This window comes from Mytilus trossulus, chromosome 9, assembly GCF_036588685.1.
Source record: "Mytilus trossulus isolate FHL-02 chromosome 9, PNRI_Mtr1.1.1.hap1, whole genome shotgun sequence".
Classification (NCBI taxonomy): domain Eukaryota; kingdom Metazoa; phylum Mollusca; class Bivalvia; order Mytilida; family Mytilidae; genus Mytilus; species Mytilus trossulus.
The window spans coordinates 13,042,854-13,056,393 of record NC_086381.1 but is presented as its reverse complement, the minus strand read 5'-3'; the positions used below and the strand labels follow the sequence as shown (position 1 = coordinate 13,056,393).

Sequence of the window (13,540 nt, the reverse complement as noted above, 5' to 3'; positions counted from 1 at the left end):
GTATGGTGACATATGAAATTACTAAAATCATTTAAACCTTGTTGGACATTTGTCTCAATGGAAATCTACCATATCTCTCTATTTTTATATGAAATTCCATTACTTATGTCACGTTTTTAAATGTATATAAATCTATGGAAAGCATCAAAATATTTTCTTATCATAAGTCTCCTGTGTATTATTTGCTGTATATGTACTTGAGTGGTTTTTTGCTGTCTGTTCCAGCTTAATTACCATACTAACATATTCTATTTTGCAAGTACATGTATTTCATCGAACTCTTTCAAATTGTCAGGACCTGACCCTGGTATCAAAATACTGGAATACACCATTTCTACTTTTCAAAATTTCAGGTCAGGTTCTTGGATATTTATCATATTCATATAAAAGTTGCATTTATCGTATGTAATGATTGTTTCCTTGATTTGATTGGTTCTTTTATAAGATAAAGTCTACTGACCAATTCAAGTCAACTATACGCATATAATTACATAAGATGTAAGTTTCATTATAATACGTTATTCTGATTGGCTAACATGTTATTCCGTAAACAATTGCATCAGACAATAACATTTATCATGCATGCTGACACGAGGTCCCACAAAAAAAGTGCACAGGTAAATGAAATAAAACTGGATAAAAATCGTGTTTTCATGATTTTAGCTAAAAAAATGTAATTATAAGTATTGAATACTTCTTTTTGAAACTTTATAGGGTTGGAAAAGCGTTGACCGTGCGTACATTTTTAGAATGAAGCGCTTCCGCGCTTCATACAAAATGTACTTCGGTCAACGCTTTTACCACCCAATAAATTTACAAAAAGAAGCATTCAATTCTTAAAATGCATATATGACTCTTGAGCAATACAGTTTTTTTCTTTTTTTTTAAATAGGAAAATATTATGAGGAAGTTCAACTAAATATAAACAATGGAAATTTTTCAAAAAGTTTAATGACTTTTAAAATATTGTTCAAGAGCTGTGTATTTAATGAATGTTCCTAGACTAATTCTCTACAAATCATGTCCATGTCATTTATATTCCTAGGTAAACATTAAATTGAAGACTGAAGTACGTATTTGTACGAAACAACAACGTTGTACCTGCAAAACTTACACAAATTCTCTTCAACTTAGGGTGGAATTAAACAAGGAGCCATAATTGTGGAGTCTCAGAGTTGTAAAGTTTTCAAAAATAAAACGGTGATAATTATTCGTATAGACTTGCACGAAATGCAGGCAGTAAAACTTTTTCTCGAATTGTAACTAATATTTCTTCAATAATGACCGAAATAATATTTTGATTGACTGAACGTTTTTTTTTTATCTTCTCAATATATTCTTATTTGTTCCAAGTATATGTTATATTTGTCGGGGCCACGATCGCACTTCATTTCCCGCTTGATTATGATATCACCAAACGCACCCTATTATCGGACTATGCAAATGAACAACACAGCGGTACCATTTTCAGAACATAAGTTGACTGTGAAGAAATGAGCCATTTTATAAAAATCGAAATATATTTTTATTCCAGGTTTACATACATATATACAAGAAAACGTTTTAATAACAATTGGGACTGGTAGAAAAATAAAAGAGTTTATCAAAACAATAACGTATAGGCACAGCAATATCAATAATATTGACATAATTTGTCTCTCTCACATTCATCTTCTTCACTCTTGATCCTTTCTTTCTTAAGCAAAAAATTTTAAATAATTACAGATACCAAATTACATAGAAGTTAGCAACAATATGTCAAAGTAAGGCCTTCAACAATGAGGCAAAATCACATTATAAGTCATAATAGGCCAGGCATGGTAAATGTAAAAATAAATCAATTGAAAAAAATAACGAGCGGTTTTATGTACAAATCAATAAATGAAAAACAATTATGATATTCAGGAACAAGAGACAATTACAGAACTATAGACTCCCGACTTTGTTCAGGCACATACAGAATGTGAATAGCTTTAACATGTTTATGGGGCCTCTTGATCTTGGACAGCGGTGTGAGAACGCATTATGTAACTTAGTTAAAATGAGCTTGACTCATCAGATCAATCTTATCTTGGCATTTGGGAAGAAAAAACTGAATTTCTAATAATCAAAAATAATTAAGAGATGCTTTAAATAGTATCACATATCTCAACTAAGCTTTTTTTAAAAAGCTTAAATACTAGTTTAATGAATATACAAACGCATGATACAAATCTGTAAGATTCAGATAATATGTCATAAAATGTGACATATAAAACATATGTCGCAAAAATATGATATACAAAACATATGTCCCAATAATGTGATATTCTAAACATATGACACAAAAATGTGATATTCTGAAGCTTAACATGTCACAAACATGAGTTATGCTAAACATATGTCACAAAATGTGATATGCTTAACACATGTGAAAATCGCTGTCTTTTCACTGTTTCAATAGAGTTTCAACATGTTTTACACATTATGTTAATTACGAGTTTCTTATTTTTTCTAACATGAAGGGACCATATCTATAATATCCGCTTTTCATAAGCTAAAGTGTGTTCATCGCACGGAAACAACACTTTCAATTTGATGCACGAATACATAAAACTGGTTTACCCTCCAATGACATAAGTTTACATTGGTACTTCCTTTGCACCTTGTTCGAAAAGATGACATTTCAAGTCCACCAACATATAAAAAAAAAAATGGCGAAAAGGATAAAAGTACACACATTTCAATTTTTGTCGCCAAGAAATGAATAATTATGTTGTTCCTCTTTCTTACTGAATAATTCATAAGCATGATCTTGTCTGTCTTGGAGGGATTCATATTTGTCTTCTGGAACACAGTCTTTTTCTTGAGGTTTCTTTTCAGAAACTACAAAATTCTCGTATTCAGATTGTGGTTGCATTGGTTCATACGTGTTAAGATTTGGTTTAGTTTTCACATCAGGCTTTGAGTTTTCGTAGGTTAGATCTGTTGTGTTATAGTATAACGATGGTGATATTGGTTCACTCACGGATTTTTTAGCTGAAAAAGAGTTACATGTAGCTGTCAGTTAAATTCCTTTCATGTGTTGAAAACATTATTAAGAGCTGTAAATTTCATTCATAAAACATGTAAGCGAAATTTTTCATTTTGTGTCATGTACATTTGTGTATGTCCTTGTATGGTCATTTAGTTTATAATATTTCAATTAAAAAAATTAAACTATTATGACACAGCAAAACTCCTGATAACTGTATTGTACCTCGATTTCGTGAATGGTAACTTCTAAGGGAAAGACTATAACGAAATAGTCGTCCCTTAAATTTTTAAGACTGAAACCCTTTCAATCAAACATAATGCTTTTATTTGTAGCGAATAACGCATTTGGACAATGATTCCTTTGTTACATGATAATCAAGACATAAAATACCGTTACAACAATATCAAGGGGACAATAAATATGATTTTAATTTAACATTTGATCAAGTTACAACATCGTTTCAATTACTTTGACATATAAGTAATAGTAATATCAACTGTAAAGCAACTTGTATTAAACTTACGTTTTTTATTTGAATCAGGTTTAATCAGTTTGTTTTTGGTGAAAAGACCTGATGCTCCAGTTCTAAAAAAAAAGAAAATATTAAAATGAAACAAATGTATAATCTAAAAATAGGTGTGGCAAAAGCTATAAAAGCAAGCACACACATTTGTAAAACATAAGAGACACAACTTACAAATAGCAAAAACTGTATCTTATAATTTGTGTATGCATGCCCTTTTTAAATGTCGATTCATTTTTCAGTGCCATCAATTCCCTTTTATTCTGTCGAAAAGTTTAATCTGAATATTGACGTATAATTATAAACTATCATTTGGTGTTTGAGAGTCTGACATTTTCTTTAAGAAATTGACTTTACCCCATACCACACATTTAATGTTCCTTTTATTAATTTTATTAGTGTTATTCCAAGTGTTTTGGATTTGTACTCCATTTCATTCTCTAGTTATCAAGTATTTCACTTTTTGTACGGATTTTTCTGCCCCAACTTTCTTTTCGAGTGTCACTGATGAGTTTGTAGTAGACGAAGCGCGCGGCTGGAGTACATATTCATAATATATTTTTGTAATGATTTAACTAGTTCATCATACTAAATGTGAGGGACAATTATGATTTTAATATATTTTAAATCAAAGAAGCTAGCTTACCCTCTTTTCACTCGTACAACATAAAACACGAAAACAACAGCTACAATGGCCAACAAAACAGTAAGGATAATAATGGCGACCAGACTGCCTGCACATGTACAATACAAGACATAAACACATTTTAAAGTAAATATGACTAATCGTATACAATGTAAAGCTTTAAAATAATTCGGAGCCAGAAAAATATTTTTGTAATACATTCTATAAAAAAAAATCGGAATTACTTGCTACTTGTTTTTAAAGTTGCATATGGTTATCAGTTATATAACATGTTTTTCTTGTGGTTTGTCACTTGATGATGAGCAAGCAATAATCAATCAATTAATATGAAGTTTGAATGATACTCTTTTTTGTTTCTATCAAACATATCCCGCTCTAACTTTTTGGGAAAACATTCCTGCCTTGGGACTTTCCCAAGTCAGGAGCCCGTAATTCAGTGGTTGTCGTTTGTTTATATGTTACATATTTATTTTTCGTTCATTTTATCACATAAATAAGGCCATTAGTTTTCTCGTTTGAATTGTTTTACATTGTCTTATCGAGGCCTTTTATATCTGACTATGCGATATGGGCTTTGCTCATTGTTGAAGGCCGTACGGTGACCTATATTTGTTAATGTCTGTGTCATTTTGGTCTTTTGTGGATATTTGTCTCATATGCAATCATACCACATCTTCTTTTTTATACTGTACAGATGATTTTGTTTTTGTTGTGTTATAACTAGGCCATAATTTAATCTCGATCATTAATAAAGCTTTCATTATAAAATAAAGAATACTCTCTTGAACGGGTGACACAAATCATGTTATTCATCCAAACTTAGTCATGGTTTAATTTTGTACCTTAACTTCTATGAAATATTTTTTTCTGTAAGTACCTGTTTTTATTGCGGAGCAGTCACCTGTCTGGATATTACACGTATCACAGTCTTTACACCTCCCAAAGCAGTAACTTCCAAAGCTTCCAGGTTTACAAACTAACCGCACATACAACATTATACATATATTAATTAAAGCAACAGACTTTCAGAACACACACTAAAACATAACGTATTATACCACAGCACGCATTTTTTAAAACTGACGTTGAAACGCGTGAAGGATAGATGTTATAATAAGTTAATCTTATGTCACTGTGGTACAATAGTACCGAATGAGTTTTCCATTTACACACTTCCAGTCTAGACCGATACCACTGCTGTCAGATTGTTCGTCCCCGAGAGTATTATCATTTCAGTACCATTGCTTTGGTACTGATTCATAGCATACTGCCTTAAATTTCTACCTTGATAATTTCAGAAATTTTCAAAAAATAATTTAAGGTGTAGTTTCTCTTAGATGATTTGGTAACTAGTATTTAAAGCCCATTTTTGTCATATATCTTCTATCGTTTCTATATTTTTACACATTTCTGGCTTTCAACAGTTAGGATTCCTGATGAAACCCAGGAAAGAGATTAGTTCGCATCGAAATTTATACATTGTTATTTTGGAATTACATTTTCTGCATTCTAATTATGGCTAAACGTAGTATTAAATTTTAAGGTTTTAAGTCAAACGGGTATCTAACAAAAACCAATAAATTACCTTGATTACAATTTGTCCCGGTCCATCCAGGTTTACATATACAGTCTCCGTTAACAGCATCACATACATCAAAGGCATTACTAGGACATACACATGTCTTCGAACAGTTATTACCGAACGTCATATCAGGACACACTGAAAAATAATTCAGTATGTGTTTATACAATCATTGGCAAAAATATCAATGACATATATAATAAATGTAAGTGTTCGTATAATGGGATATATATATACCCATAAATACGACGAAGATGTAAATAAATGTTAAAAAAGTCAGAATTTTCACCATAAATTTCAAAAATTCCATTTTGATCACTTTAGAACATATTAGAACATATTAGAACCCTCCAGTTGCTTAGTATCAAATTATTATCCGTCTGATAAGGAGTGAAATATTAGTTAATATCAATAATTTTCTCTAATAGGAGAGGGGGATTAAACACAAAAGTCATACGTATTGGAAAACGAGACCAATTCATTAGTCTTCAGTTAACGGAGTACATCAAAATTATTACCATTTTCACAAAGTTTTCCGATGTATCCTGTTTTACAAAGACAGTTTCCATTTGTATGTAAACAGTTGACTGTATTGTTTTCTACACATTGACAACTCTGTGTGCAGTTGTTTCCGTATTTCATACCTGTGCATCCTGTAAAATATATGAAAGAAAATAAATAAATTCAAGGAATGATTAGTCAATATCTAAACACAAGTCTCAGTTCGTTGTCTCATGGAAGCGTAATCGCTTTAAGGCTCCTTCACTGGTCGGGTCATATCTCGTTAATGTCTGGCCGCCTAAGGGTTCGATCCCTCCATGGGACAAGTTTCGTGTAAGTATGGTCGTTTGAGGGTATAATCCCTGGTCGGGTCAAAGTAATGTGTGCCTGTGTGGTGATAGGATCTTGTCTCGTTAGAATAAAACATTTGTCGCTGAACGTCCAACAGCCATCCATCTTTGAGTCAAAAATTTTGCCCTGTAAATATTGATTTTCACCATGAGGCAGCAAAAAATATCCTTTGAAGGGAGACAATAAAAAAAGCCACTGAAATGATTTAACTATATTTAATTTTCGTTTATTAGAACAAACCACTTAAGAACCAGTTATAATTTGAGATGAACAGAATTGAAGGTAGAATTTCGAATGGAAATATGGAATGTAACAAGACAACAACCCAAGGCCACCAATTCAACACTGGAATCAAAGACTTCAACTGGCCCCTAAACAAAAAGTTTTATTAGTTCAGTGTAAATGGACGTCACACTTAACTTCAAAATATATAAATGAACTAAAATTAAAAACACATACAAAACTAAAAAGACCAGACTTGTGACAGGCTAAACAATACAGAAGGGTAATAAAGTTCCACAGCATTTTCGATTATCTTAGCTATAAAGATGTTTTATTGTATAATAAATAAATTTGATGTATTAACTGTCATCTGATTGGTTAAAAGTATTACTTTTATTTTCAATGTTATCAATTTGTATGGCGACACGCCCACTCTGACGTTGTGTATTCATACGCCAACATGTGTGTACGTCGTTATTCGTTATTATTAATATAAATAATTTAAAAGTATTTTTGATAGAAATTTATTTATAATGGATGGCAATAATTTATATCTAATTTATTGAACCATACAATTAATGTCGTTCATTTTTTTTTACATAAATAAGGCCGTTAGTTTTCTCGTTTGAATTGTTTTACATTGTCTTATCCGGGCCTTTTACAGCTGACTATGTGGTATGGGCTTTGTTCATTGTTGAATGCGTACGGCGACCTATAGTTGTTATGTTTGTGTCATTTTGGTCTTTTGTGGATAGTTGTCTCATTGGCAATCATACCATATCTTCTTTTTTATAATTAATGTTTTCTCTTCACAATGAAAAATCCGCTGTATTGAACCATAAAATTCAAAATAAAGTATTGCCATTCATTAAATGCATAATTAATTACACATTATTACTATGATGACATTTTGTATAAATTCAATACTTCAGTTTATATGCCATGTTTTAAAAGAGACAAACGCCCATGCTTTAAACTTCATTTGGAACTGACGCAATATATATATATTTTGCAGGTATTGAGAGTGGACACTTTTTCGTATGAAATACTATCCTTTCTATGAAGGACACTTTGTCATATATTGTCCTTTTTTGAAAGTCCCTTTTTCACATCTGTAGACGCGATTTATAAGTCATCATAGCCGGACCGTGAAAAAGTGTCCAGTGGACATAATTTAATGGCGGGCAATATTTATTTTACATGTTACTGTAGGTCGTACTTACTCTGATTACAAGTGGTTCCAATATACCCTGGCATACAAGTACATGCTCCAGTTATATGATGGCATGTTCTAGTCCCCTGGGTCGAACATGGACAGTTCTGAGAACATTTCAAACCATATTTTCCTTCAGGACACTCTTAAAAAAAAGACGGAATTAATTGTTCAAATAATCGTCTCAACAAACTAAAACAGCTCACTCAAAATAAATACCTTTGGCAAATTTATGATATACTTTGGTGGCAATTTCATGATACTTATTTTGGCTTGACATATTGTGTAGGAGGTTGTATCATGTTGACCATAAGAACATGCATAAATAAATAAGGCCGTTAGTTTTCTCGTTTGAATTGTTTTACATTGTCTTATCGGGGCCTTTTATAGCTCGAACTATGCGGTATGTGCTTTGCTCATTGTTGAAGGCCGTACGGTGACCTATAGTTGTTAATGTTTGTGTCATTTTGTTTTTTTGTGGATAGTTGTTTCATTGGCAAACATACCACATCTTCTTTTTTATATATGATGACCACTAGAAAGTTTTTCGTCGTCCATCTATCTCAACATGATCGACGTATACCTATATTCCCTTTCACAAGTAGTGATATTATTTTTACTGTTGGTTAATCTGATGCTAGTGCAATATGAACTATTACTTCATTTATTTCTCGAATACTGGTTTACTAACAAACAAAATTTTATAACTGCACTATGTCGCGTTTGCAATTCTAACATTGTATTGCTACTATAAAGCTAATACTCACTAGCTCCACATTTAGAGCCTTGGTAACCAGCAGTACAAAGACATGTCCCATCTGTATTTTGACATGCCGTAGACGTGTTCCGTTGACAATTGCAATTGATTTGACAGTTTTGTCCGAATTTCCATGACGGGCAGTCTGTAAAATACAAGTTGGAAATATGTTTTACTTTCACATTTACCTCTTTGAAGAATAAGTGTAATCGAAAAATTGGTTTTTAAATGCATGACGTTTATAAACAATTAGGCGTTTCTATTTTTGCAGAGTGTACATATAAATGACAGCGGGACTTTTAACTCAGTTTATATTTGTAAATTCCGGTTGCTTTATGCATGTGTTTTTTATGTCTCGTATGCTTTACGAATATATTTTTCTTCTGTTTCTAATATAAACATGCACTTCAGTAAATAAGCAAATAATTTGCACGTACCATTCTTGCAATCATCTCCAATGTAACCTGGTCTACATATGCAATCACCATTAGTATGCCGGCAGGTTGCTGTCTTAGGACGATCACATATACACGATTTTGAACATCGGTCACCATATTTCCAATTTGAACATTCTACAAATTTGAGTATGAAACAATCATAAATCTGTCAAACTAATAAGTATCCAGCAGGATACTGCCTTAGTCTGGATTATTTTGTTTTCTGATAAATAATCACCAGGTAGACTCTACTCTTTTTGCAAACAAAAATGTTGGCTAAGGCCATACCATTCAGATTGAAAATCAAAACAAACACCGTTTAAATGTAATTTCTACAACCACACTGTACGTAAAACCAAGTTATATGTATTGTTAAAGAAAAATAATAACATTTGTATAATTATATAAAAAAAAACATCTGAATAACAATAATTCTTACGAACAGTTGAATGGTTATGACAACCTTATGGTACTCAAAATCAAATAAAACACACGTCCAAAAGTGAACAACAACATACATGTAATAAGAAAATGGAATAAAAAAAAAACCAAATTAGTACAAAATCTATAAATATTTCGAAAAGAAATCATCCATTATCAGAATATATTGTCTGATAAAATATTGCTACTACAGGTTATATATAACCTCCTTGCTACTACTAATAAGTACACGTTATTGTTCTGTTAAATCCTAAAAATTATAATACATTAGAAACAGACGTTAAAGGGTCATACTAGTGGAACAAGAATCGCTTATCCTTCTGGAGAACATAACTGTAGTAACTGTGGTCAAGTTTTAATTATTTTGGGGTGCAATTTTGACACTAATTATTCCAAATATTTCAAAAGAAAGTTTTCCTGAGGAGATGTTATAATGGTTATGTTTGTTCAAAACTGATAATTATGTGTTTACTTTAGTGCAGCTTCAGCAATTCCAGGTCCAATAATGGATTAACATACTTTGGTAGCATTATTGAGCTGAAACTTGATATCTATTCTTTATAACAATTTTTGTGTTGTTTTTTTTTGCTTTAATGAACCTGTCTTTTACAGAATTTTTTTATACTGTTGAAGATTCATTTGAAAAAAAAAATCAAATTATTTACTTTGACTACAGGTAGTGTCTTCCCATCCAGGTTTACATGTACATGATCCGTTTACATGGTTACAGGTTACAGTATTTCCCGCCACACAGCTACATGTCTTACCACAGTTATCTCCAAATTTATTGTTGGTGCATGCTGAAAGAACAAAATGGCTATTTTGATAGTGCAAGACAAAAGCGTTGATAAAAATATAATTTTGAAACATGAACAGGATTTTTTCTTATATTTATTGATTCTGTTCACTGAAATAGAGAGTGGTCAGGGACGGATCCAGCCATTTTAAAAGGGGGGTCCTAACCCAGGACAAAAGGGCGGGGTTCCAATTACATGTTCCCATTCCAATACATTGATCGTCCAAAAAGGGGAGGATCCAACCCCCGAACCCCCCCCCCCCCTTTTGTTTTCTGTTTATTGATTTTTTGTTTTTCTGAAATTATGAAATTCATCTTGATGAAAAACATTATCATCATCTAAGAGCAGTAATGGGTATTTTTGTCATCTCACACACCCACCGTTCATATTGCACCATTCTTTATATATGACAATGAGGTTATTATACTTCAAGGTGGTACAAAATAAAGGCAACAGTAGTATACCGCTGTTTGAAACTTATAAAGCGATTGAGAAAAACATCAAGTCCGCGTTACATACTTAAACTGAGGGAAACACATCAAATATAAGAGGAGAATTACGACACAACAGAAACACAACACTAAAATGTAACACACACAGAAACGAACTATAATATAGCAATGGATCCGATTGCCATTTTCCTGACTTGGTACAAGACATTAAAGGGAAAAAAATTTGCGTTGAAACTTTGCTTGGCTAGCCAAACCTCCCGCTTTTAATGCATGGTTAAATATAACATTAAAATGACAATTCAGAACATGACAGGACTACAATACAAATAAATGGGAGAACATATAGGACAGAGAAACACACGAATATGCCAGTACAACAGTGCTACTACCTTGCCAGTCACGTATGTCATATTGCACACCTTTGTGTAGTATACATTTGATCTTGTGAAATATAGAATCGATTTAAACTATGTATTCGTTTTCACCAATGGACGTTATATGTAGTAAGTTTTTGCAGTAGCATGTCATCTCAAAACAAGCATTCAATTTTATGTTTTTCACCTCTATACCAGCGACCTATTTTAGTTTCTCAAATGAAGTACAAATACCCGGCCACGCCCACTTGTATTTTTGTCCATCTGATTAGTTAAGCCTTTTCAACTGATTTTTATAGTTCGTTCTTATGTTGTACTGTTATACAACTGTACCAGGTTAAGGGGAGGGTTGGAATCCCGCTAACATGTTTAACTCCGTCACATTATTTACGTGCCTGACCAAAGTCAGGAGCCTGTAATTCAGTCGTTTGTTTATGTGTTACATATTTGTTTTTCGTTCATTTTCTTTAGATAATTAATGCCGTTAGTTTTGTCGTTTGAATTGTTTTATGTTGTCATATTGGGACCTTTTATAGCTGACTATGCGAAATGGGCTTTGTTTATTGTTGAAGGCCGTACGGTAACCCATAGTTCTTAATGTCTGTGTCATTTTTGGTCTCTTGTGGACAGTAACCTCATTGGCAATCATACCACATCTTCTATTTCATAAATCTGATACAAGTTAACACAAGAAGAAAAGCACAAGAAAAGTTTTCGTGTTCAGAAGCTGCCTTTGATATCATACAATTGAAGTATAAAAGGTATATAAAACAGCCAGCTCATATAAGCGAAAAGATTTAACTATCAAATTGTTTACACATGTACTGTAAAAGTATCGTGTTGAAAATTTAAAATATATTCATAAAGTGAAGTAGCCGATATGTAGCTAATCCAGCAATTTGATTTGTTACCTTGACATGGTATATAAGTTTATATTTATTTTCTGTGTCATTTTGGTCTCTTGTGGACAGTTGTCTCATTGCAATTGGCAATTATACCACTTCTTTGTTTTATATTATATACCATTTGAACAAACACAAAGGTCAGGATGATATTAAATATAAGGACACTCCAGTATAATATAATTCTTATTAGGGCTTCGCATGGGATATTATACAATTACTGTCTTTTGGTGAGGTAAATGTGTGGTTTTATTGACTTTTGAAAAACTGATATTCACTGAGGCCAACGGCCGAAGTGAATATCAGTTTTTCAAAAGTCAATAAAACCCACATATTTACCGAAACAAAAGACAGTAAATGTTTTATTCCATATTCCGAGAGAAATTAATGTAATAGAAAATATTTACCAAAACCAATTGTACCTCAAACGTTTTTTACCAAAATTATACACGTAAAAGCACGCGACGTTTTGCGCGGCGAATATCCTTTTTCCGCAGGTGAATATGCTTATTTATTCAAAATCCATTCATATAGAAAACCCTACTAATATTTTATCAATATGGAATAATGTCTGATATTCCTCTGTCAGTGCTTTATTACCCTTCGTCTGATGTAAATATCAGCCTATATCCTCTGTGAAGATTCAAGATAATATATAATAACTTAGTGGCGGATCCAGGGAAAGGGTTCCGGGGGTTGGAAGCCACCTTTTTTTGGGACGATCAATGCATTTGAATGGGGACATATAGTTTGACCCCCCACACACGCCTTTGTCCTGGGTTGGGGACCCCCCCTTTTTAAATGGCTTGATTCGCCCCTGTAACTATAGCAAACGTAGTACTATATGTTAACTATATATACCTGTACATTTTCCTGATGTAGCTTCTGTAAATCCTTCACAACAGAAGTAATTTGTCGTTGTTGTTGTTTTATTTCCTACTGTAGTCGTGCTAGAATAGATAAGAAGAGCTCAGATGACCGGGACAAATCTCAAACATAATTGTAAATGCAGTACATGTATAATACTTCATGTGTATAACTAAAATAAAATGAAAAAACATATATCAATTTTTGGTTTATCCGAATATATGGCGTCATATCTAATTGGCTATATTTCGTAAATCCTTGAAAGCTGTGTTACATATTGTTTACTGTTGTATTTGCGTTTTACGTAACACTGCAACAGGAAGCAATAAACAAAACCACACGACCGTACTTAATAAGATGAAAACTTCTTACATACAATTATGTATATGTTTTTACTTTACACATAAATTAAAACTGAAAAATCACTTAATTTTTTTTTCTTCAAAGAAGAGAGATTTA

The 13,540-nt window shown here is 32.3% G+C and overlaps 1 protein-coding gene across 1 annotated transcript in view; it reads right to left on the bottom strand.

Moving 5' to 3' along the window:
• Positions 1 to 1,501: 1,501 nt before the first annotated feature.
• The window catches only part of LOC134685150 (protein draper-like), a 15,144-nt gene continuing 3,105 nt past the window's right edge, over positions 1,502 to 13,540 (bottom strand). The window contains exons 2-12 of the mRNA XM_063544626.1: positions 13,076 to 13,164; positions 10,355 to 10,489; positions 9,249 to 9,383; positions 8,822 to 8,956; positions 8,065 to 8,199; positions 6,286 to 6,420; positions 5,771 to 5,905; positions 5,063 to 5,161; positions 4,186 to 4,273; positions 3,540 to 3,601; positions 1,502 to 3,018 (exon numbers count right to left, since the gene is read on the bottom strand). Coding sequence (XP_063400696.1) covers positions 2,723 to 3,018; positions 3,540 to 3,601; positions 4,186 to 4,273; positions 5,063 to 5,161; positions 5,771 to 5,905; positions 6,286 to 6,420; positions 8,065 to 8,199; positions 8,822 to 8,956; positions 9,249 to 9,383; positions 10,355 to 10,489; positions 13,076 to 13,164 — 1,444 coding nt within the window. The 3' untranslated portion in view covers positions 1,502 to 2,722. The remainder of the gene's footprint in view (positions 3,019 to 3,539; positions 3,602 to 4,185; positions 4,274 to 5,062; positions 5,162 to 5,770; positions 5,906 to 6,285; positions 6,421 to 8,064; positions 8,200 to 8,821; positions 8,957 to 9,248; positions 9,384 to 10,354; positions 10,490 to 13,075; positions 13,165 to 13,540) is intronic.